The 23,613-nt window shown below is 41.3% G+C and overlaps 1 protein-coding gene across 2 annotated transcripts in view; it reads left to right on the top strand.

The window, feature by feature from the left end:
• NSMCE2 (NSE2 (MMS21) homolog, SMC5-SMC6 complex SUMO ligase) overlaps positions 1-23,613 on the top strand; it is a 215,416-nt gene that overhangs the window by 56,103 nt on the left and 135,700 nt on the right. For both annotated transcript variants that reach the window (XM_047074179.1, XM_047074180.1), the window contains one exon: positions 9,307-9,460. In XM_047074179.1, the coding sequence (XP_046930135.1) occupies positions 9,307-9,460 (154 nt within the window). The remainder of the gene's footprint in view (positions 1-9,306; positions 9,461-23,613) is intronic.

Genomic DNA, 23,613 nt, shown 5'->3' on the forward strand with positions numbered 1-23,613 from the left:
ATCTGTCTGTCTGTCTTTTCAGTGTCACAAGGAGCTCAGAATTGCTAGGTTGCAGTTTAGGCTTCCAAATCAATGGAGGCTTTGTTGAGTCCCTTGGTGAAATCATTCTTCTCTTGGGTACTGAGACTGTTAAACCAGCAGAACTAGAGTTGCAGCCATAGGAGGTGGGGGGGCTCCAAGTTGGTCATTAGGTATGGTGACGGGGAGAAGATGTGTACTTGTTCCCTGCTTCCTAGCCCACATATTCTGGCTATTAGAGAACGAATGTCACATATTATTCACTGGTTACAAGCATCCTGTGGGACATTACTCTGACCTTATGAGGTGTTGTCTCCCAGGTAGCACGGGAACTGAATTTCCAGTAAATGCTTTAGCATTCTGAAAGATCGTCTTTCTGGATCATGGGGTACTTGGTACGACCAGAAAAATCACCTTAGCGTCAAGCCATTGCTGTACTTTTTTCACTACAAAATCCTGAGTGAAATACCATAAAGGTAAATAAGGCATTGAGTAATTCTGTGGATGACAGAGGCGTGGCGGACGAGAAAGGCAATTTCAAATTCAGAATAAGTGTCTTTCATACAAGAGCTGACAAATGGCCACTGAAGGTTGGGGATATATGCTTGAAATCAACTATGTCTTCATAAAATTAAGATGGGGTGTAAAAGTTCATTCTTAATTGTTACTTGGAGGCACAGGCAAAGCAAAATTAAATTGAAAGGAGATTTGAATGAATGCAAACCATTGGTCACTGACTCAGCATGACCTTGGGCAAGATGCTTAACGGCTGGTGGCTGTCCGTTCCTCACATCTGTGAAACTGGGATCATGACACTTGTGTATGGAAAGCTTTGAACCCCTCCGGTGAAAGGTGCTGTGCAGGGCAGTGTCTGAGATGAGTCTCCCCCTCCTCTCCCCTCCCCTCCACATGACCTGTGTTTAAATTGCGCGGTGCTTAAAAACATTGCCCATGAAAACGATGTCCTCAAAATTCATGTTGTACATGCTCTCCCAGCATCTGATACGTTTCCTTCACAGCACTTATCACAGTTGGTGATAGTGTATTTGACTATTTGAATAATGCTTGTTTCCTCCATTAAATCCCAAACCGCATGAGAACAGCAGGGTGCAGGTTAGTCTGCTCACTGTCACATCTCCAGTGCCCAGCTCAGTGCCTGCGTGTGGTTAGGTGTTCAGTAAATATTTATTGAATGGGTGAATAAATGAATAAATAAATAATGCATGTTCACATGAATTCTGCCCAAAAAATAAAGCAAAAAGTAAAAAATACTCGAGAGGCAAAATTAGGAGGGTGGTTCCCCTCTGCCCCCCATATGGGAATCTAATGCTGCATCCCATGTAAATAAATAAGTGATTCCCGTTGGTCATAATCTTATGGTGGGAAAGATGCCATGAGAAATTTATTGGAGTAATTTTCAACAGCATAAATGTTTAGTAACAGATGCACACACATGGCAAGTTGCCTCATTCAGCTGCCATCTGTTAGACAACTATCCTAGCAGGACTGATCCATTAGAATGAGACCAACAGCTCTCTCACACATGTTTAAGTTCCATTTTGAAACTTCTTCTGAAAGCCTTGAAGGAGGAAAGATGTTCCCATGCCTGGTAGGCAGCTGCTCAGTAACGGTGTATTACAACACCTTGGTGAACCATGGAGTCCATTCAATGTGTCATAATGCTCAACAAGGAAGTATTTTCTCTCAAGCATTTTGTCAGAAGTCAAACTGAATAATGGCACTAGGAAACTCACTCAACTACAAATAATTGGGTCCAACCGAGTTCACTGCAGATTGTGCAATTGACAACAGAAACTGGCATGAGATGAAGGCTGTAATCCATGCTGGTCATCATTAGTGTCTATGATAAATATATATTTTCAAACAGGGCAAAGACAGTATAGTAAACTCTGTAGAAAAATATAGTGTATCTCCATATGTACGTGCAATTAGGTTATACCCAGTGAAAGCATAATGTTTCCTGGCCTGGACATGCCTTTCAATAAAAACTTTACCAAGCTTTTTTTGCTAATATAAAGATGGAGACAGTATTGGCCTATATAAATTTACCTTGTGCATGACCAGTTAGGTTGGTGATGTGTCATAAGTGTGGGCCAACTTCCATAAATGTCTCAGTGCTGAGCGTAATGCCTGGTACCCAATTGGGATTTAGTAAATATTTGTTGAATGAATGTTTGAGGACCAAGTGAGACAATTCCCTCTGGATTCCCAGCATGAAAGCAGGTCTCGTAGCTTTAGATCAAGCGGACTATGAATTAGAGCTTGGAGTACTTAGTGCACCTAGCAGGACACAAAACAAATTGCTTATCATGACTGTGTACACATAATAAACTTCTAAGGGCTATGTGATTTCCAAAATGTAAACTATCAGGTATGTGTTATTTTGGGAGCCAAACATCTAACAGTGGCTGTTTTGGAGAGTAAATCCATCTGAGTCTTGGTTTAGTTACAAGAATGACTGATTTTATACTAGATTCTCACATGATTCAAAAGTGTGTGAATGACTCAGCCCATTAATATCCTTAGCTCCTGTGATCTCCCCTCCCAGTGAAATGATAGCTATAAGGCAATAATGATAATTGGAGGAGGAGGAAACCTTGACTTTGCCCTAGGGCAATAAAATGACATACTTAGAGTAATTGCATATGTATATAATACTGTTTGAAAGAAATGAGGTATGTTATAAATATTTAAAATTTTATGTTAAAGCATGTTGGAAATGATACAGGTAAGGATGAAATCCTGCCGTTTATTCCTGCCGTAATCACTTTTCCTGAAACAATCAGCCTCTTCATGAGGGAAAAAGTCACCAGAGACCTAACTTGGTTGTTAACAGCTCATTGATTGCCTTCTCCTTGCTGACATAGAGAAATATTACAGTCACAGGAATGTTGGGTTCCAGTTAAATGTAGCTAAACATTCACAAGTGATCTTGAGCAGAAACTGAGCAGTTAGTTGGAGAGCCTGTGGAACTTCTGGGTATTTGTGTGTTTTTTCCTGTTCTGGCTCCATCTTTTTGAAACAATCAATTGAACAAAAGTCTGCATATTTCAGAGTCTGTACTTTGTGCATGTCTCTGCTTTTGCTAAAGTCTCCAGTGACCAAGTCACCAGGTCTAGTGGGCAAGTCTCAATCGTTATGTAGCTTGACTTTTCTGTAGCATTTGACAGATCTTGAAATTCCTTCCTGGACTTCAGGGGGATTTTCTTTTGTTTGTCATCTTAGCTCTTGTCCTTCTTCTTTTTAGGTTCCTTTAGCTGCCCCATAAGTGTGGTATTCTCATAGTTTTATCCTTGGTCCTTTTTTGTTTCTATTTATTCAGTCTTCTTGGTAACCCTATTTGTTTCCATGGTTTCTATTAAAATCTATACAGTGATTCTTCCGTGTGGTGTTTCCATGTCAGGCTGCTGAGCTGCTGACCTGTACATCCAGGCACCCCAAAGATAGATGTGTAATGAGTGTTATTGAATATTTATTGAGTGTGTGTTATTGAGTATTCTCTGTGGTTGACAGCTCACTGCTTCATTGCTTCCTTCCATCTATTTTTCTCAAAACACTGTGAGGCAAATACTGTGATTCTTTTCTCTTTAGACGTGAGGAAACTAAGGCTAGATGCACTTGGTAACTTTTCCAAAGTCGTTCAGTTAGTAGCAGAGCGTCACGTTTAATCTCAAGTCTGGAGCCCACATTTTTAATCATAAATCCTTTGGGTGAGCATATCAAAATGGAATCCTTTACTTCCCCCTCTCTTCTTCATGATTTTTCCCATTATTCTCTGTCCTGCTTGAAAGGATCGTATTTCATCCCTCAGGTAGAAATCTGGGAGTTACACTGGATCCGTAAATATTGTGGATCGCAGAAGTACTTTTATTTTTATGGCTAAAATGTCTCCTCTGCATTAAATAGAGGTTTCAAACTCGTGGGCTTTAGGCTGATGTGTTGTCTGGACTATGCATTGTTTTGAAAACTAGAAAATGTGTCACAAAAATCTAGATTTCTGATTTTTCTTTAAAAACTCGGACTTGCTCTGTCACCGGGCCACAGACATCTGGAGCTGTGTAGCAACTTCCTCTCACCTGGGGCTTGTACTGTCTGCTTACCAGGGTCCTCACCACTTCCTGTTGTCCTTTATTGGGGGTTTCCTCAGATCTTTGTTTGACCAGCCCTGTAGGCATTTATGACACCTGGTAAAGGCTGTGGTTTTGCTTTCCCAGCTGGTGTTGCTTCCTCTCTAGTTTTTGCCCTTGTACTGGAATGATTTTCTTAAATCTGTTACCTGCTTTCTCTTAGCACTTGTGATTTATGTTTCCCCACTGGCTCCTCCCCCCTTAGCCCACAAACATGTTCAAGGCTGTATGCCAGAGGTAAAAGGAAAAGAACAAAAGTTTTTTAACATCCACAATGTGCCACAGTTAAACACAAGCATGATTTAATTAATCCTCACAGCACTGAAGTCGGTGCTCCTGATTCCTAATTCAGAGGTAAGAGAAATCTGAGGCCTGGAAGGATTGTCCCAAGATCCATACATAGGGTTGTTTCAGATCTGTCTGACCCCGGGTTACATGTTCTTTTTCCTCCGTTATGTCACTTTGATTTCAAGCTACTCTTAACCTCCGTGCAAATAAAGGAGTCTCTCCCATCTGTCCCATGATCGACTCCCATCTCTCTCTCCCTTTACTGCCGAACTTTAGTTCATCTGTTAACGCAGAACTCCCTTAATCTCTTTTCTCCTCTCAAGACAGTATCATCTGGCTGCCCCATAGTTCACTTGTTCCTCAACGTCTTTCAAGCACCTACTATACAACAGGAAGTGCGCTAGACCCCAGGCAAACAGCCCTTGCCTGAGAGAAGCTTCACAGGCTAAGATGGGTACGTCGTTCCGCTCCAGGGTACAAAATCCCTTGTAATGAAGTCCAGTCTCTGTTTAGACCTTATCTTACCTGAGCTCTCTTGCGTCATTTTCCCCCAAGGACGAGCATCTCTGTCAAGGAAACTTTCCCTTTTCTTTCTTCTGTGGCATTCCTCACCCCTGGTTTTCTTCTTTGCTTCTTTTAGAGTTCCTTTTGCGTCTCTTTTCTTTCTGTTCCCATCTCATTTAAAATGTCTCTCCCGCTGTGTACCAGATCTCTCCACTCAGACAGACATTCAGGATTGCCCCTTCTTTCCTCAAGAAAATGTCCTTTCCTTGGTTGCCCATATTAACTGTTACAGATCTTGGAGTCACCGCTCTCACAAAAAGACTTGGCCATTGTGCTTTAAAAATGGCACCGTGATGCGGTCCGGTTGTCAGCCCCTCTGCCATTAGTCAACCTACAGCAGTAACTTCCTCCCCACTCCCTGTCTGAAGTGCATCTTATATGCTTGAACTACAGCAGTGATTAAAAAAAAGTTTCTCATGGTATTCTTACTTTACTCCCTAAAACCTCCTAAAATTGTCGTTCCTGCTGCCATCAGGCTAGGTCTCACTTTCAGAGCTGTTCACCACGTGCTCCTGATCGACTTTTCTGGTTTCTCTCCAGTGTAGCTACAGTTCTTAGCACATGGAAGGCACTCACTGAATACTGGAGAGGGAAGTGGGTAGCGAGTGAATAAAAACCTGACTTTTTCTCTCCCGAGGGCAGAATCAAATTCCCATTATGTAAGTATGGTATCTGTTAAGTTTACCTCTCGGTAGTTCCTATCGTTTTTAAATTATAATGGCATAAAGATTAATAATCTCTGAGGTGTTTAAAAAAAAATTCTGCTTCAAAAATTTATTAACCCAGTGTATGTGCTGAATTGCGTTCCCCTCGAATTCATATGCTGAAGTCCTAAACCCCAGTACCTTAGAATATGACAGTTTTGGAGATGGGTTTTTAAAGAGGGAGTTAAGTTAAAATGCAGTCATTGGCATGGGCTTTGATCCAGTATGACTGGTACCCTTATAAAAAAGGGGGATTTGGACACGGACAGCTAGAAGGAAGACCATGTGACAGATGACACAGGGAGAAGGTGGCCATCTGCAAGCCAAAGACTTCCCACCTCCAGATCTGTGAGAAAAGAATTTCTACCTAGAAGCCACCTAGTCTGTGGTATGTTGTTGTGACAGCCTTAGCAAACTAATACACCCAGTGTCTTTTAATTCACTTAGGTTTTAAGTCCTGCATCAAGGGACTTGATCTTTGGGAAAGAAATGGACTAAGGATCCAGTAAAATCTCCTGCCATGTCACATTTCTTTGAAGTATTTGGGCTTTGTCCTGGGGAAAGAGGGCCATCCTTACCTTTTTCGGACTAGATTACACTTACGATCAGCTACCCAAAGAATGGCTTCTTTCCTTCTCATTTTGGGACTGTACAACTTATTTCTCTTGAAGATACAAACAAAGCAAGAGTCCATGAAAAATATCCTTAATCCCCATTCACTGCATTGATTTAAACAGATAAGGAGTTCGGTATTTTCCAGGCTCTCGTTTTGATTGCCGGAGCCCAGTAAGTTCTCTCTACCACGCATAGCTGTGCCAACCGCAGCATCACATTTCCAGAGAAGATACTTGCTGCAGTGAATTTATGTGCTTTCCGGCAGTTCTGTTGAGGTTCTGGCCTTGGGGAAAATGAGTATTTTGAATCACGAAATTTGGCTTATTCAGGTTTTCCTAGTCCTATTTCAGGTCGCCATGTTGTCAGTCTCAAAACGCCTATCCTTTCTCCATCTTCTCCGCCCCCATCTTCCAGCCAGCTCTTCTGCTTGGGTGGTAATGGGGCTAAGGACATTAAATATGTTGAGCGGGCTAGAGACTTTACTGGAAAAGAACTTTTGCCTTTACTGATCATCTGCTCAGCTCTGCTCTGATTGCCCCAGATTAAATAACAATTTCAGCCCAGAAAAGACCTTGAGAAGGTCTTTTATACCTGCTTATAATAGCACTATTCACGTCTCAGGTGGATGTGAGTCCATTTTATTTTATAAATCCAGACAGAAAGACTATAATTCTTTTCTGAGAACTTGTCATTTATTTTCTGTATCTACTCTGAACTTTTCATGCTACAGTCTTGAACTTGTTTCATCCTGTCCTGTCCATTATAGAGGTAGAGGATAGCTAGTCACATGTCTAACATCTCCTATTCTTGAGACATGAGGCATTGTTAAACTGCCTCCCTACCTTCTCTTTTCCAAACTGAGCTTTATTGGTTCTTTAGCCGTACAGGACTTATTTAAAATTTTTAATTATGTATAAGATGTGTCATTAAAGCTCCATATTTCTCACAGCTCTCTTTGATGATGGATCCAGCACTGGTTGAATATCACCCATGCAATGAGAAAACAGTTTCTACACTCTGTACCATAAATTACATTGAGGCATTTTGGTTTCATGGTTAATTTTCATTTTTTGATTTTAGCTAATTAAAGTGCATAGCAGTTAAACAAAAGAAGATTATATAATTCTTTTTTCCATGACAAAGGGTAATTGAAACAGATAAATTACAGGTAATCTTTTGACTTCACACTAGTTGATACTCAGATTCAGAGAGATGAATATATTCCATGGACTGGAACCAAAAGCAAGAGTTTTCTGTATCTATTTGCAGTCTTAACATTGCCTCCAACCAACTGGATTATAGTAAACAAGTCATTTAACTTCTTTCTATATAATTTTATTTACTTATGAAACTGAGGAAGGTAGACATCAAGGTTAGATGACCTCTGAGTTGTCTTCCAGCTTAGAAATTGTCCTGTATGCTCTCCTAATGTCAGTTAAGTCGATCATTTGTGGGTTTTAGTGGGGAAGTATATTTGGGGCATGTAAGATTAATTTGTTTGAAATCTGTCGAGTACATATATTGAATACTATCTATTACATGCCACGTGCTGGCAAACGCAGTGATAAATCACACATTTTTCTTTTTTTTTTTTTTTTTTAAATTTTTTTTTTTTCAACGTTTTTTATTTATTTTTGGGACAGAGAGAGACAGAGCATGAACGGGGGAGGGGCAGAGAGAGAGGGAGACACAGAATCGGAAACAGGCTCCAGGCTCCGAGCCATCAGCCCAGAGCCTGACGCGGGGCTCGAACTCACGGACCGCGAGATCGTGACCTGGCTGAAGTCGGACGCTTAACCGACTGCGCCACCCAGGCGCCCCAATCACACATTTTTCAAAGAGTCTGCATTTTGTTAGGGGAAGTAGACATGTAAAAATAAATGCAGTCGAATATTAAGGGGGCTATGGTAAAAGTCTAAGGCATGTTGGGCTTAAGGGAGAGTTGGGCTGCAAGGGAGAGCTTGGTGAATTTTGCTTGGTGCAGGGGCATCAGGAAGCCAAATATGAAGGCCTAAAGAAGAGCAGTCACAGTGAAGGGGGTGGGGAGCGGGGGGCGGGGGCAGCAGCTTGACGGCAGTGGCTAAAGGTTGAGGTCAAGGAACTAGAAACAGTGGGTACAGATGGTTTTTCCAAGGAGCTAGACTACGAAGAGAAAGTACCTGAGCGGAGCGGGCAGGGGTTAGAGGAGTTTGTCTGTTAAATTGGGGAGTAAGGAGCCAATTCAGAGGTTTTGGGGGAAAGAAGGTGTGGCCTGACAGACGTGAAGATAAATTAGGAATGAACTTGAAGCAAGATTAAGGATGGAAAGAACAGATAGATGGATCGCTATGGTGATAAAGTGAACATAGCAAAATGTCAGTTGTGGCATCTAGGAGGTAGATGAGTGGTAAAATACAGTTCTTTCAACCTGGCCACATGTTTGGAAGTTTGACAGTAAAATATTGGGGGGGAACAAAAAGAAGATAGATTGACAGTTTAGCTTTGAACAGAACAGGGGACACTTATTCCTTGTGGCTGCAGATGGCACAGTTCAAGATTAAAGCCTCAACTTCTTTGTGAAGTAGGAGCCTCTCTCTCCTGCTGGGACAGAGAGCCAGAGAAGAGGAGGAGAGGGGACTGAGCAGACCTGACAAAAAGGAGGAAGCCATGAGGCCCAGGTTCCCTTGACGTTGGAGGGCACAGAGTTGCTCTGGTGTGAGATTTTTCCCTAGTAGTTGTCAGGAGACAGGAGGTTAGTCGGGCATTGGAGGGAGGGTTTAAGAAAGTGATGAGGAGATGGGATGAATGGCTCCCCAACCGTTTACCGGCCATCTGTTCTGGAACAAGTCCCAAGCTCTCTGGTTCTGTTGGGATTGTGTTTTCTACCTCACTGTATTTTTATTTGAATGAAATGAGATAAAAATAATGTTCACAAAACGGTGTCATTGTTAACCTTAAACGAAGGCAATTGTGTTGTTTGTCTTCCTCAGGTAAAAGAAGAACGTCCAGAGAAGATACCAGATCTAAAATTATTAGTGGAGAAGAAATTTTTGGCTTTACAGAATAAGAATTGTGACACAGACTTTCAAAATAATGCAAAATTTGTACAGTTTAAACAACAGCTGAAAGAACTGAAGAAGCAATGTAAGTCCGCATGCTTTGCTTTGGTTTGGCTTTTTGAATTTAAGGAACTGACCTGATACGCCGCCCCAGAAAACTGATTTTATAAAGTCTGCCTATCTGCTTGGCTTGATCCTCTTTCTAAATTGCTTTTTATTGTTGTTGCAATTCTGTATTTTGTCTGACTTTTGGTTCAAATCAGCCTGTCCATTTCTGAAAGCCAACAGTTTCCACAAAGTGCTAAGAAAATTCCCCAGCAGCCAGACATGGTTACGCTGTATTGTCCCACTGCTGGGGAGAGGAATTGGGAAATTAAAACGGAACTGTCTTATTAAAATAGCAATGGTGTTTTTCAAATTTTAAACTGCTGTGCCACGCTTTACAATAACCAGTTTGATTCTGGTTTTGCTGCTTTGGAGTAGTAGCACCGTTTTCTCAGACTAGTTTTTTCTTTTCAGTTGTGGACCAGAATCTTCTTGATCCCTTCTGTCTTCGTAGTAGCATTAATGCCATGCGATCGCGATTTGGATTCCAACATAATTTTGATTTAAAAACGAGATTGGGAAAAGAAGTGATTCATTATCCCAAAATTTTGTAGACGGTATTTGACAGAAATCTGTCTTTTCTGTACAGTGAAGTACATCCGTCCTTTTCTTTTCCTCTTTGTCCGCTTAATCCACTTAACAACTTTATGTAATTTGATCGTTTTTGCATTTGCATTGTTTGTCATTGCTTTCGGCTCATGACTCTTTTATTCCTTACAGAATCGGATAGGGAAGCAAATAACTTTTTTGTAAACTTTAATTTCCCATCACCTTCATTTGCATACGGCTGGAGCACTGTGGTAGGGCATGTAAATTTACTTCATGTCCTTATTTGTACTGAGTGTAGGGATTCCTATTTTGAAATAAGCTTTCTTTTAAATATAAGCATTTTCTTTAAATTGATGCTGAGATCTCAAAAAATGACTGAGGAAGCAGCTTTACTTTTGTCTATCTTACAAGTAACTTAAGTTTCACAATTTGGAATGTTTTGCAATCCTGATGAGACTTTTGCTTTAATGTGGATTTAAACAGTAAGCATTTTCTCCACATTTTAGTCTATTTTTTTCTTCTTCAGCTACCAAAATCCTTCTAATATAAATTGCGTGGTTCCCCCAAATGGGTAATAATCCCCAAACAGGTAATATAATGATTTGCTAGTGTCTTTCTGATCTTAAAGATGCTAGTGAATTTCAGTTTTTGGTGTTGGTCAAAGTAGCCACATGTATTTCATTTTTCTGCTTGGAGCCAATAATGACAAATTACCCGATCATAATCAAGATCAAAAATTCTTGATTTTTTAAAAAGGTATCTTATGATACATAGTGAAGGATAAATATCCAAAAATATAAATTTCTTCCTCCTTTGTTATTGTTTACAAAAGTATTATTCCCTAAGAGATAGCTGTAAAGATTTGTAGAATCGTACACTCACGGTGACGCACTTTCTAGTGAAGAGTGTGCAGTTCAGCAAAATGATACGTGTTGGAATCGTGGTTATTATTTCTTTAATTCTCTCTCAGATGGTCAGGGGATGGTGTAGGGGGTGGTTTCCCAAGGCCGGCAGTACTTCACATCATTTGGATAGACAGTTAAACTTTGAGACAAAGTAGACTTATACTGAAAGAAATGCTTCCTTATATCGGGTTCCCCTATATATGTAACACTGGAATTAAGACAACTTTCCCTTTTTGTTTCTCCTAAAATACTCTTTTCAGAAGTTTTTAAATCTCAAATGACAGAGCAAGCAAAATATTAATGCCCTCTTCAAGTGTTCTCTAAGATGTGCGCACACGACTTGCAAATGCGATTTTCAGTGCATTATTAGTGCTGGCAAAGTAGCACCGTGGGCGATGGATTCTGTTTCTTTAGATTTAATGCTGCTGTGAGGACGCTCATTAGCATCGGGAGCCCACAGTTTTTGCGGAGCCAAGTCGGAGGGACCAGGCTTTATACAGGAGCCAGTGAATATTTGTTTTGAGAGATGTTCTGAAGGGAAGAAATGATAATAATAATTTTTTTTTCTTTTTTTATAAAGACTGGAAACTACAAGCCAGGGAGAGAGTCTTGCTTCAGGTTGCCTAGTTTGGCAAAGTAAAGGCTGAAACAGTTTTATTGGTCTGCACAGAGCTCAAGGGTCCTTTCATGAAAATCACCACCACGCTCTCACCACCTTTATTTACACAAACCTAAATTGCGTGGGATTCAGTTTTGCCGAGTGGGGACCCAATCACAGCAACGCCAGGAAGCCCTTTGGGGACAAGTCAAGATGGAGATTGAAATCAGGGGGTCTGAGGAAGTGGCGTGCAAGCCACCTCCCCGCACCCCGCAGCCAGTAAGTTAACCCAGCTGTGGCTCGGCAGCTGGTTCTCAAACCGTCTGGTCTCAAGATCCCTTTACATTTAAAAAATCTACCGAGGGCCTCCGGAGAGCATTTGTTTATTACATGGGTGGTAGCTATTGACATTTATCACGTTAGAAATCAAAACTGAGACCTTCTTAAAAATATTAATCCGTTTTAAAAATCAGTGATAAGTCCCTAACGTGTTACCGTAAGGAGGATTATGAAATATAACCATGTATTTTCCAAACATGACGGAAAAATGAGTGAGAGGTGTGAAATTGTTTTCCATTTTTGCAAATCTCTTCAGTTTGTGGCTTTAATAGGAGGCAGCTGGACCCTCGCATTTGCTTCCGCATTCAGTCCGCTGTGGTACGTTGTTTGGGTTGAAGCCTATAAAGAAAATCTGGCCTCACACATCGGTAGTCCGACTTGCTGAAAGGATCGTGCAGACCACCCGAAGTTCTCATTTTGAGAACCACAAATTTGGGCCAGAGGTCAGCAAACTATAGCCTGTGAGTCAAGTCCAGCCTGCCTGTTTCTCTAGGTCCTGAAAGCCAAGAATGCTTGTTTTTTGCCAACATATTTAAGTTGCTGGGGGAGAATTTAAGAGAAGAATAATATTTTGTGACATGTGAAAATTACATAAAATTCAGGTTTTAGCATCCAAAATAAAGTGTTATTGGAATGTAGACACACTCGTTTCCACATCGTGTGTGCTTTACACTATGATGGCAGAGTTGAGTAGTTACATCGGAGACCGTCTGGCAAACAGAGCTTTTAGTGTTTGCTATCTGGCACCTTACAGAAAAAGTTTACTGACCTGTGGTCTAAACCATAATCAGAAACAAGGACAGTTTTGGGGCGGGGGTGTTTGTTTTCTTTTTGTCTTGTTTTGTTTTGTTTTAGCTTTAGATTTTTCCAATAAATACCACACATTTGTCTTAGGTGCGTTCAAAACACTTCGAGGGACTGCTGTATATAAGTGATTGCATTCGGTGCTCCGAGATAAATAAAAGGCAGAGAAGACAATATATGAAAACATGAAATAATGTGAGAACTAATAATAACAAATCAAAAGCAAAGAAAATGCAAGAAACCACTGCTGTACAATATAGGAGAGAGTGACACTAGGAAAATGCAGCTTTTATTTGTATGGCTGATACAACACTGCCAGTCATTTGATAGGCGCTACGTGGAGCTGTATGTTCAGAAAGATTCAGAGGCTGAGTTCAGGCCCAGGATTACGGTGGGAAAGTGTAGAGATAGTACAAAAATCTGGTATTTGCCATCCTGAGAATGTAAACATAACAGGTACGCCATACTCATTTCAAGATACGATTACTCAAAAGGTAACATATTTACACTGCACACAGTAATTCTTTTATTAGTAGTTATTTATGTCTTAAGGATATTACAAGGCATCGGATACAACTTCTTTGGACAGTTTACAGACCCCTGGTCTAGCTGCAATCAGGGGCACCTGGGTGGCTCCGTCGGTTAAGTGTCCGACTCTTGATTTCAGCTCAGGTCATAATCTCATGATCTGTGTGATCGAGTCCCGTGTCAGCCTGTACACTATCAGTACAGAATTCTGTCTCCTTTCTCTCTGTCCCTCACCTGTCCCAACACTCTCAAGTGTCCCAACACTCTTTCTCTCTCTCTCTCCCAAAACAAACATTTAAACCACAGTCAGAAACAAGGGTAGGTTTTTGGTTTGGATTTTTTTTTTTTTTTTTATTTATTTTTGGGACAGAGAGAGACAGAGCATGAACGGGGGAGGGGCAGAGAGAGAGGGAGACACAGAATCGGAAACAGGCTCCAGGCTCCGAGCCATCAGCCCAGAGCCCGACGCGGGGCTCGAACCCACGGACCGCGAGATCGTGACCTGGCTGAAGTCGGACGCTTAACCGACTGCGCCACCCAGGCGCCCCTGGATTTTTTTTTTTTTAAACTTCAGATTTTCCTATAAATACCATACCTGGGGACCAATTGTGTTGTATATTAGAGATACTATATCTGTCCCAGCTTCCCAAGATTATTACCAAGATCTAATGCGATAATGGATCTTGGCAAACTGAAAGCTTGCTTTAGATTTCACTTATTATTGATATTGAGAAAGGGCCAGTAGAACATGGTGGAAAGAATATGAGCTTCGCAGCTAGAAGACCTGGGTTTGAGTCACTTGATGCGTAGCCTGGCCTCCCTGCAGGTGCCACCCATTTTTCTTAGTTGTAATTCTTGGAGGCATATAAATCAAGATTGATCGGAGATCATTTTTACCTTTGGTAGTGGCGATGATAACTGAGTTAGGGAACAATTCCAAAGAAAAAAGATTCCATTTCCCTAAACGAGAATCATGTTGTTAATTAACCCAAGTTGTGAAACCCAGCAATATGACTTGGTTTAGGGAAGACGTGACTGTACTTTCTTGAGTAAAGTGATTTTCATTTATCTAAACAATATGTTCAGGCGATTTCTCTCTTCCTTGATGTTTTTACTTAAACTGTCTTCACTATTCCAACTCCTGGTTTCCTGCACTTTTGCATCAGGAGAACTTAGTTAGAATGTGCAGTACCCCTGTACGGACACTTCCTCAAGTCATCAAGCAATATTCCTGCCATCCTTTATTCACTCACCAGCTATAGAATTAGCAGGCATGAGAATTTGTAGTGCAGCTCAGCCAGGCAGAACTTGAGGACATTAGACAATAATTTGATATTTAGAAACCTTTGAAATATAAGGTCTTCACTTTGTGATCAAAAGTAGAATGGACTGAATCTGTGGTCTTTAGTATTAAAAAATCTAATCTGAAATGTAATTTTATTGGTACATTGAAATGCTTAGAGGAAAGGCGAACATTTACTAATCTGAAGACCTTCACCAGAAATTTAGACGTATTTCTAAATTGTATATCCTACATAGAGGATGTAGGATATAAGGTGTGGAGATCATGGAATCCACGAGTGAACTTAGAAATTGTTTTAGTGATGGGGACATTTTATACTGAATCTTGTAATTACATGGACTCACTAATCAACTCTGTACCCTCACTTTAACACACTTAATTTAGTTATCAAAGCTGATAGAATAGTGAGTGACCATTCACGTCACAGAAGGATTTACCTGGGCTGCCATGAATGGGGAGCTCCTCAGGAACATTAGAATACCTTCACTTCGCTATTCCTAGTGGGTTGCTTTCCTTTTCCTTCTATATCTTGTCAAAACCACAGTGCAGTTCCACAAGGGTGGGGACTTTGATGTTTTGCTTACTGCTTTAGTCCTTGAACTCCAGCCTGATGTCTGGGCACATGGTACCTACAGCACAGGTCCTTGACGGTCACAAGAATCTTCAGGAGAACCGTCAAATACTTGAGAGCTTATGCCCTATCTGAAGGAGACACCTGCCACGCATGCCTGTCTGTTGTTGCTGGGAATAATAGGTGAGGACCCACTGTGGTCAGATCCTGAGGTTATCTGGGGAAACCCAGAAATTCAACTGATGATTTTTCCATTACCAGTTGTTAAAACACTGTGCAAACAAAACTGTCGGTTTGTGACCATTGGTTTTACCTTCTCATACTACCATTTTTCAGTGCTCTGTTAGGCCCTTGACGAGCAACATCAGCTTTAATTTGGCCAATTAACAGTAGACTATGATTTCTTCAGAGAAGGGGGTGGTTTTGTTGTCAAGGCCAGGTTGTGCATTTCACATCATTTGGGAGTATATAGAAGCCTGGTGGGTTCTATTGAAAAGCAAATGGAGATTTTTGTGGATGGAGGGGCGGGATCTGGGAGCTCTTAAACAGGTGCAGGTGAACAGTGGGGTTAAAGAGAAGATTAGCAATTTCGAAAGCCGGGAGGCCATGTGTGAGTGTTGAAACCTGAAAGGAAAGAGACGAGAACAAAGGTGGTGCCAAGAGGCAAAATGTTTGGCTGTGCCTAGAAATATGTTGGGTGCTTTTCAACTGGGCAAAGTTTTGACCAGCCTGACTCAGTCCTGATAGTCTTCAACGCACAAATCTCTTTGTCATATGATAGAATATAACCACCTATCCAAACAGTGTGCATTGCTGGCCTGCCATTAACCAAGAGCCCAGGACCCTTCAAGGCAGGAATTGCTTAATCCTCCTTATGTTCCTTTTGCTCCTGACATACTCAGAGTTTGGTTAATATTTATAAAACTGAATTATTCAACTAGAAAAAGAGGGCCAGACCCTAGTGAAGGCATTGTGATGATAACACACCTTTTCTCTTCAATAATACCTCATCAGTAAAGAAGCGAATAAGAAGACAGCTAGCGTTCAGAAGGTTGGGATCTAAAATGAGCAAAGGTTAGCAATTTATATTGTCTTGGAAAATCCTTTAAATTGCTCAAAAATTCAACATAAATGATTTTGTGTGCATATCCGTTTACCTACTGGTGCGAACGTATGGTGTATATGCTAATACACAGTTTTCAGTGTCAGGTAGCACCATGCTTAGGAATTAAGTATGGCTCAGTTTAAGTGTGACTGCTTAGAACATTTAAGCATTTAATGAAAACTTAAGTTGCTGGCTCTTCCTTAGACAGTTTTATCATCTCTGTGGCCCTCACTTGGTCTTCATGTTTTCCTTGATGATATTGATCAAGCCATTACCATTTACTTGCTGGATGACCATTAATTGGTGGGAAATGCTAAAAATCGTAGGTTTCACAACAGAGACTGACTTTTTCAGGCTGGATTACATCCCTGACTAAGGGTTTATGCTCATTGAGTGAGGTTTCTGTCCTATGCAAATTTTTTATTCCTGTGTGTTTGCCTCTCTCCCTCTTCCTCTTCTCTGAGTCAGTGTCTGTCTGACTCCCTTCTGTGTCTCTCTTCCCTTCTGCTTTGTGTTTCCCACCCATGTAGTTTCTCTTTCCCGTACATTCTTACTTGCATCAGTGAAGCTAAGCGGTACCATTCTCATCTTCATGATGAAGCAGCTTCAGAGAGGGTAAGTGATATGCGCAGGGTTACAAAGCTAGTAAACAGTGGAACCGGAAGACAAGAGACACCAGGGATAAAAAGAGAGCATTAGGGCCAGGTGTAGCCGACCTCTTCCTCCTCCTGTTTCATAGAGTTGTTACTTTCCAGGAAGTTTTACATTAAGGCAGGATTTTCAGTACCAAAGAAATAACTGAGTAAGTGAGGAAAAAAGGTTCATTCAAATTAGATTGATTCTGTTGTGGTGTTTTAATCAGGGCACTAAGCTATTCAGGGAGCTCTTTGGCAGTGAGAAATGCCCTTTTTGTGGAGCAGTAAAGACACCATCTGCTTTGCTTTCACCTTAGATTTGCCCTAGTCCTTTTGGAAAATAGGAATAGTCGAAGTGATAGCCACGCTTCATAAAGAGCTTGATGTATATGACACTTCATGATTCCTTGTTGAGTTAATGCATAACTGGAAGCATTGTTTGAGTGCCTACCCGTGCATAGGGTATGGTACCTGCATACTTTGTCTACCTTACCATTTATTTCTCACAACTCTACAAGATAACTATACCCATTTTACAGATTAGAAAATGTGCAAAGAAAAGTAATATAACTTCCCCCAGATCATAAATGCTGAAATTCAGACTCAGGTTTGGGTGACATCAAAACCCGTGTTCTTTTCCCTGCGTACCACACTAACTCTTTAAGACACGTGCCTATTTGGTTTTTCTCTCCCTTCAAGCGTTTCGTTTATCTCTTGAAGATTTGATTTGTCGTAAGACTCTTGGGTAGTGAACAATTTGTTTGAATCTCCCAGGTCATAGATCTGCATTGCCGTACTCTGAGGACACTGGGGGAATCTGCCTCATCCAGCTGAGAGTGAGTCTCTTGCTTGGTCACGTCTACCAAGCAGAGGTCAGAGAGTGGGAATCATACCAGACATTCTATAGTAGTTTATTTATGTGTTTCATACTGTCTTCAAAGTATGCCCTAGAGAAACAGGTACTTGAAGTGGGGCTCACACAAGGGAAGCAGTTGACTCAAGGTCACAAAATACGTTACGTAGTGAGATTCAGACCTGGGTCCTCCTTTTCCAGAATCTGTGGTTTTGGCAATACACTCAGGAAATAGTGCCTAAGGATACCGTTTCCGGTGTGAATAGTTGCTGTGTTACGGCAGAGAGGAATAGGGTATTTATTGTACTTACAAGTTTAGAACAAATTCCATGAAGTTTATTTCAAGCATCACGACAGTAACCCCGTGCCCGTACATCATCTCTCCTAGTCTTCACGACATCCACATGCGAGGGAGGAATGCACGAAAAACGCAGGCTCTGTTTTTAGCAGACTGAATCCTGGAGGTGACATATTTACGCAGTGTCTCACAGTCAGGAGGTCACAAGGCTAACAAATACATTCCTGAGGAAAAGGGAAGCTTTAGGATGAGACATGGCTATAATTAAAGTTATTAGGAGAGAAAGGTTCAGTTATCAAGGGTGAAATGAGTCAGCGGCAAGTTTAAACACAAACTGTGAGCCCTGGGTGTTTTTTCCTCCTGGTGGCTTCCTTTGAGAGTGTGGGATGCCGTCCATGCTCAGAAAGCAGCCTGAACCTAGAATGGGAAGGACCAAATCATGTGTCCTGGGGACGACGTACATCATACTTAAGAAAAGAGTTGTCTTGTCAAGTTATTATTTCCTGAGGTTGCAGTCATTTCCATTTTATGGTGGTTTAGACGTGTATAATGATACAATGGGCGGCCCTCTGTAGTCGAAGCCTCGCCCCATTTTTAGCCCCTGGCAGTAACTGTTTTTGTTTCTTTTTCTTTTTTTTCTCTGTATGGTTCTAACTTCTCCAGAATGTTGCATACATGGAATCATACAATATGCAGCCATTTAAGTGGCTTCTTTCATTCAAATGCAGACTGCATTTGAGATTCAGCCACAGTGTTGTTAATATCCGTGGCTGGTTGCATTGTGTACTGTGACTGGTGCTCCACTGTATGCATGTATCATAGTTTATTTATCCAGTCACCAGCTGAAGGGCATTTCACTTGTTTCCAGCTTGGGGACGTTATAAATCAAGGTGTTACAGAACATTCGTGTACAGGTTTTTATGGGAATATCAGTTTTAATTTCTCCTGGATGAGTACCCAGGCATGGGGCTCTGGGCTGGTATGGGAAGTGCACGTTCAACTTCTGAGAACCTGACCGACTGCTTTCCAATATGGTGAACCCCCCTGTGTCCCCTTGAGCCGCGCAGGAGAGGTGTGTTTGCTGTGCATCCTCACCAGCACTGGGGTTGTTTGGGTTTTGTTTTTAATTTTAGCTATTCTAATAAGTATGTAGGGGTATCTCATCATGGATTTAATTTATGTTTTTCTAACGATCAGTGGTATTGAGCATGAAGTTCTTCTTTTAATATGTAAATTTTGTATATTTTTTTATGTCTTTCTGTTCACCTATCCCTTACATTTATTCTTTAATTCCAGAGACATTGTAGATGGTGTGCGTAGCAGTCAACCTCAGGGTGTGCTTCTCAGCCCTGCATCAAGGTCACCTGGAAATTTATTAAAAATGCACATTTCCAGGCACCACCCCAGACCTCATGAATCTGCATCTCTGGGGGTGGGGTTAATCTTAGCAAGCCCTCCAGGTCTCCTGTACACCAGAGTTTGAGAACCATTGGTTTATAGTAATGGCACTTACCTGTCACTGGGTATCATAGCAAATGTGAACATTAAAAATAAAATCAGCCTGTCCCCACCCTCAGAGATTTAGATTTAGTTGGTATCTAATAGGGCTCTCCAGGCATTTCTTTTTAAGTTCTCCAGGTATCATGCTAATAATGTACAGACAGGGTTGAAAATAACTCATCTAGTAAAGGTTGGTTAATCAGGCACTCTAGAGGATTCAATATCTGACTTCTAATTCTAGATCTCACACAGTTTATTACCTACAGGGCAGGAGCCGTATGTGCACAGCATAAGTTATAGGCACCTACCTACAGATTACTCAGGAATAACCTAACGACTTAGATGGCACCTGGTCTCCTGGATTTGAATATAAATTAACTTCATTCATTCTTCTATATCTGAAAGCCTCACTTTTGTATTCCATGGTAATACTTCTTCATTCATTCGGCAAGTGTTTGTTGAGTACGCTGGGAATAGGGCAGTGAACAAGAAATACAAGTCCTGGTGCTCATGGGGTTTACAATCTAATCTTTGGCACCTTGCTGGCATCTCCTTGTATTCTTAGTAGTTCTGAAAGGTATCTATTCATGTGCATAATTGATAGCCTTAATAATGATCATTTTTGTGTATTTTAAGTACTGTCCTTACATTCGCTGAAGTTTATGTTAGGAAATCGTATTCTCTTGCTAACTCTTAAACTCATATATTTAGTCACCTAGATATGTTGAGAACAGTGTTAAGGGTAGAAACTATCCAACCCATGGAAAGATCTAGAATTTGGAACCTGAAAATAGAAATTCAGATTCTTGCTCAACCAAGTGATAGTTTGTGTTTTTTTAATCAGATCAATGGAATTTTACTTTTCTGTAAAGTATGAGTAATAATGCTTCCTAGCTCACAGAGCTGTGTGAGGATTAAATCATATTTAAAAATGAAAAGTGGAAGTGTTTTATAAACTGTAAAATACTCCCCATATTTTAGTTAACCTGATCTTTTTAAACTTGCTTAATGGCATTTTACTTCAATAATTTTTACTTTAAAGGATATACGTTTTATGTTATTAGCAATTGGCATAAATTCTGAAATGCAAGGAAGCAAGCTCAGTGTTTTAGTCACTTTGTTAAAGTGTTAAAAGACTAAATGAAAGATAAAATATTGTTAGACTATTTAGTAGTTAAGTAATATTCTGTCATTGACAAGGGTGTGAACAAAAAACATGTTGAAAAGGTAACAAATCACTTTTCAGTACAATATTGGTTTTGGCAACCATCTCTTGATAGCGAAGCAGGGAGTGAAGCGTAAGGAACGACGCTATTCACGTAGCAAACCACCCTGTGTCTGGTGAAGTACATTCGTTATGAACAAATATAATGGAGCATATGTTATAGAGCTGCAAGTTTCCCTAACTGCTGCATGTTCCTTTACTGTGTTAGGGATTCTTTTATGTATACACATGAGATTTAACTGGAGAAAATTGGCTCTGCTGTTTGAGCCAACCTATTTACTTAGCTTTTTTTTTTTTTTAATAGATCACCCAGTGACTTATTTTAAATTCTGTTTTTTTAGTAAACAGTTACCTCCTATATGCAGAGCACTGTGGTAGGTTCGAGGAACATAGGGAAATAATTAATGTCTCGGGAGTGAGAGAAAAAGGAAACTGGTCACCTGTGATTGCAGGGCCTAGAGCTTGACATGCAGACTTTGGAGAAGAAACAAGAGAGTGAGCTAGAGGGTTGATGAAAAATGTTGAGTAGAGTTTTTCAGCATAAATGTGGTCTGTTTATTTATTTAGGTAAAATAATAAAGATCTGGGGCACCCGGGTGGCTCAGTTGATTAAGCGTCTGACTCTTGATTTCAGCTCAGGTCATGATCTTATCCTGAGGTCAAGCCCCACTTTGGGCTCATGCTGGGTGTGGAGCCTGCTTAAGATTCTCTCTCTCTCTCTCTCTCTCTCTCTCTCTCTCCCCCCCCCTCCTCTCTCCCCTCCTGCTTCCTCTGCCCCTTCCCTGCCCACACTCCCTCTGTCTCTCTCTCAAAAAGAGATAATGATAATAAAGATCCCAGGGTCAGATGCATTAATCAGTTTTCTTTACTATGTAATTCTTAGTGTTTATCATGCAGTTTGATTAGAATGTCAGTTCAGTGAGAGCAGGTCCTTGTCTGCCTTGACTGGTACCATTTCTGGTGCCTAGAATAGCACCCAGCGTGGGACCAGCGCTTCATATATACTTGGGGCATTGAGTGAATGTTCTCCAGGGAACAAATATTCCACAGCAGACACTGTGACCCACACTGGTCCTGGGAATGGGAGGATGGGGCAAGGTGTGGTGTCCCTTTTCACCCAGATTGCTTTAGCACACCTGGCTGATGACCGCAGTCTGGGTCCAAAGTGTGGCTGCCAATTGGCAGGGGGTATTCCCAGACTTCCTGGCAACTCTTCTCACCCACTTTCACCACTGAGTGCTCACCGATGAGAAGTACTTTCTTTCTCTTCCCCCCCACCCCCGGGGTAGGAGGCTGGGGGACAGGGAAGTGGGGGCTATTCTTTGACTTCATTCTAGTTGCGTAAAGCAGGAAATTTCCAAGTTAGACTCTAGAGCTTTTAGTGCCTTCCCTGACCATCAGCCTTCACAGCCCTCTCTCCTGTTATGTGGTAGCGTTGACTTCCCTCCTCACACATTATTAAGTTAACGATGCTTTTTACATTTGTTGATGTGGAGCCAAGAAAACACAGTGGTAGTTTATTTAGGTATATATTTTTTCTGCTTCAGAGCACAGTGGTTTTATTTTACATTTACCTAAAGCAAAAGATTATTTCCACAAAGAGAGGAATAGGAATTATTCCTAGACAGATGTGCTGTCTAGTCCCCTTCCCAAAAGCCTCTACCAGTCTTCTCTCCATTTCTTCTCCCACTGCTACTGCTGCCCTCTTTCCAGTTTGACTCTCAGCCTCCTACGTCCTCCCTGCAGCAGACTTGCCTTCTGCCAGTTTCTGCCAGAGTGATGGATCATCCTAAGATAGGGTCATGGTTGTTTGCCACGTGGTCTTCTGGAGACTCCCCGAGCCTTCCAGAATAAAAAGACCCTTGTGGCACCAGGTTTCTGTTCACTCTCTCACCACTCTGCTCACCGCTTTGATCCAGACACTTGCCATCTCCAGAGGGTATTGTGTTCTCTTTTACCTGCGGACTTTCACGCTCACTGATCGCTTTGTGGAGGATACTGCTTTCTCTGCTCTCTCTCCCTCTCTCTCGCCCCGCCCCCCGTCTCTGTCTCTTGTCACTTGCTTAGGACAAATCCATCTTTCTACCTTAAATGCAGATATCACTGACTTGGGGGGGCGGGGGGTCTTCCCCAAGGTAGGATAAGTGCACATCTATAACATAGGATCTTGAAAGAAGTTTTAATCTGGACAATGATATTGGATATCAAAAATTAGGAGGATTCGAACATGCAGTTGTTTACAAGAAGAATTGGAAGCAGTTTATGGTGGCTTTGAAATATGCTCATTGTTTGTTTGAATAGTGTGCAGAGTGGAAGCCAATACTAAAAGACCCGATATTATTTGATACTTGAAGAGGTATTAAAACAATCCTTTAGAATAAAATATTCTAGGCACCTGGGTCACTCAGTCGGTTAAGCATCCGACTTCAGCTCAGTTCATGATCTCGTGGTCTGTGAATTCGAGCCCCGCGTCTGGCTCTGTGCTGACAGCTCAGAGCCTGGAGCCTGCTTCAGATTCTGTGTCTCCCTCTCTCTCTGCTCCTCCCCGCTTGTGCTCTGTCTCTCTCTGAAGAATAATAAACATTAAAAAATTTTTTTAAATAAAATATTGGGCTTTCAAAAATTTTTTTTAATGTTTATTCATTTTTGAGAGACAGAGCATGAGCAGGGGAGGGGCAGAGAGAGAGGGAGACACAGAATCTGAAGCAGGCTCCAGGGTCTGAGCTGTCAGCAGAGATCCCGACGCGGGGCTGAAACCCACAGACCGTGAGATCGTGACCTGAGCCGAAATCAGATGCTTAAACGACTGAGCCACCCAGGCGCCCCTAAATAAAATACTCTCTATGCAGCGCTTTGGGTGATAGTACATGCCAGCACAGACATACTTGACTGAAATACATTAACTTTCTCATCGTGGCTG

This window comes from Lynx rufus, unplaced genomic scaffold (genome assembly GCF_022079265.1).
Source record: "Lynx rufus isolate CCGP_SWC_20201006 ecotype Redwood Valley unplaced genomic scaffold, mLynRuf1.p SCAF_12, whole genome shotgun sequence".
Classification (NCBI taxonomy): Eukaryota; Metazoa; Chordata; class Mammalia; order Carnivora; family Felidae; genus Lynx; species Lynx rufus.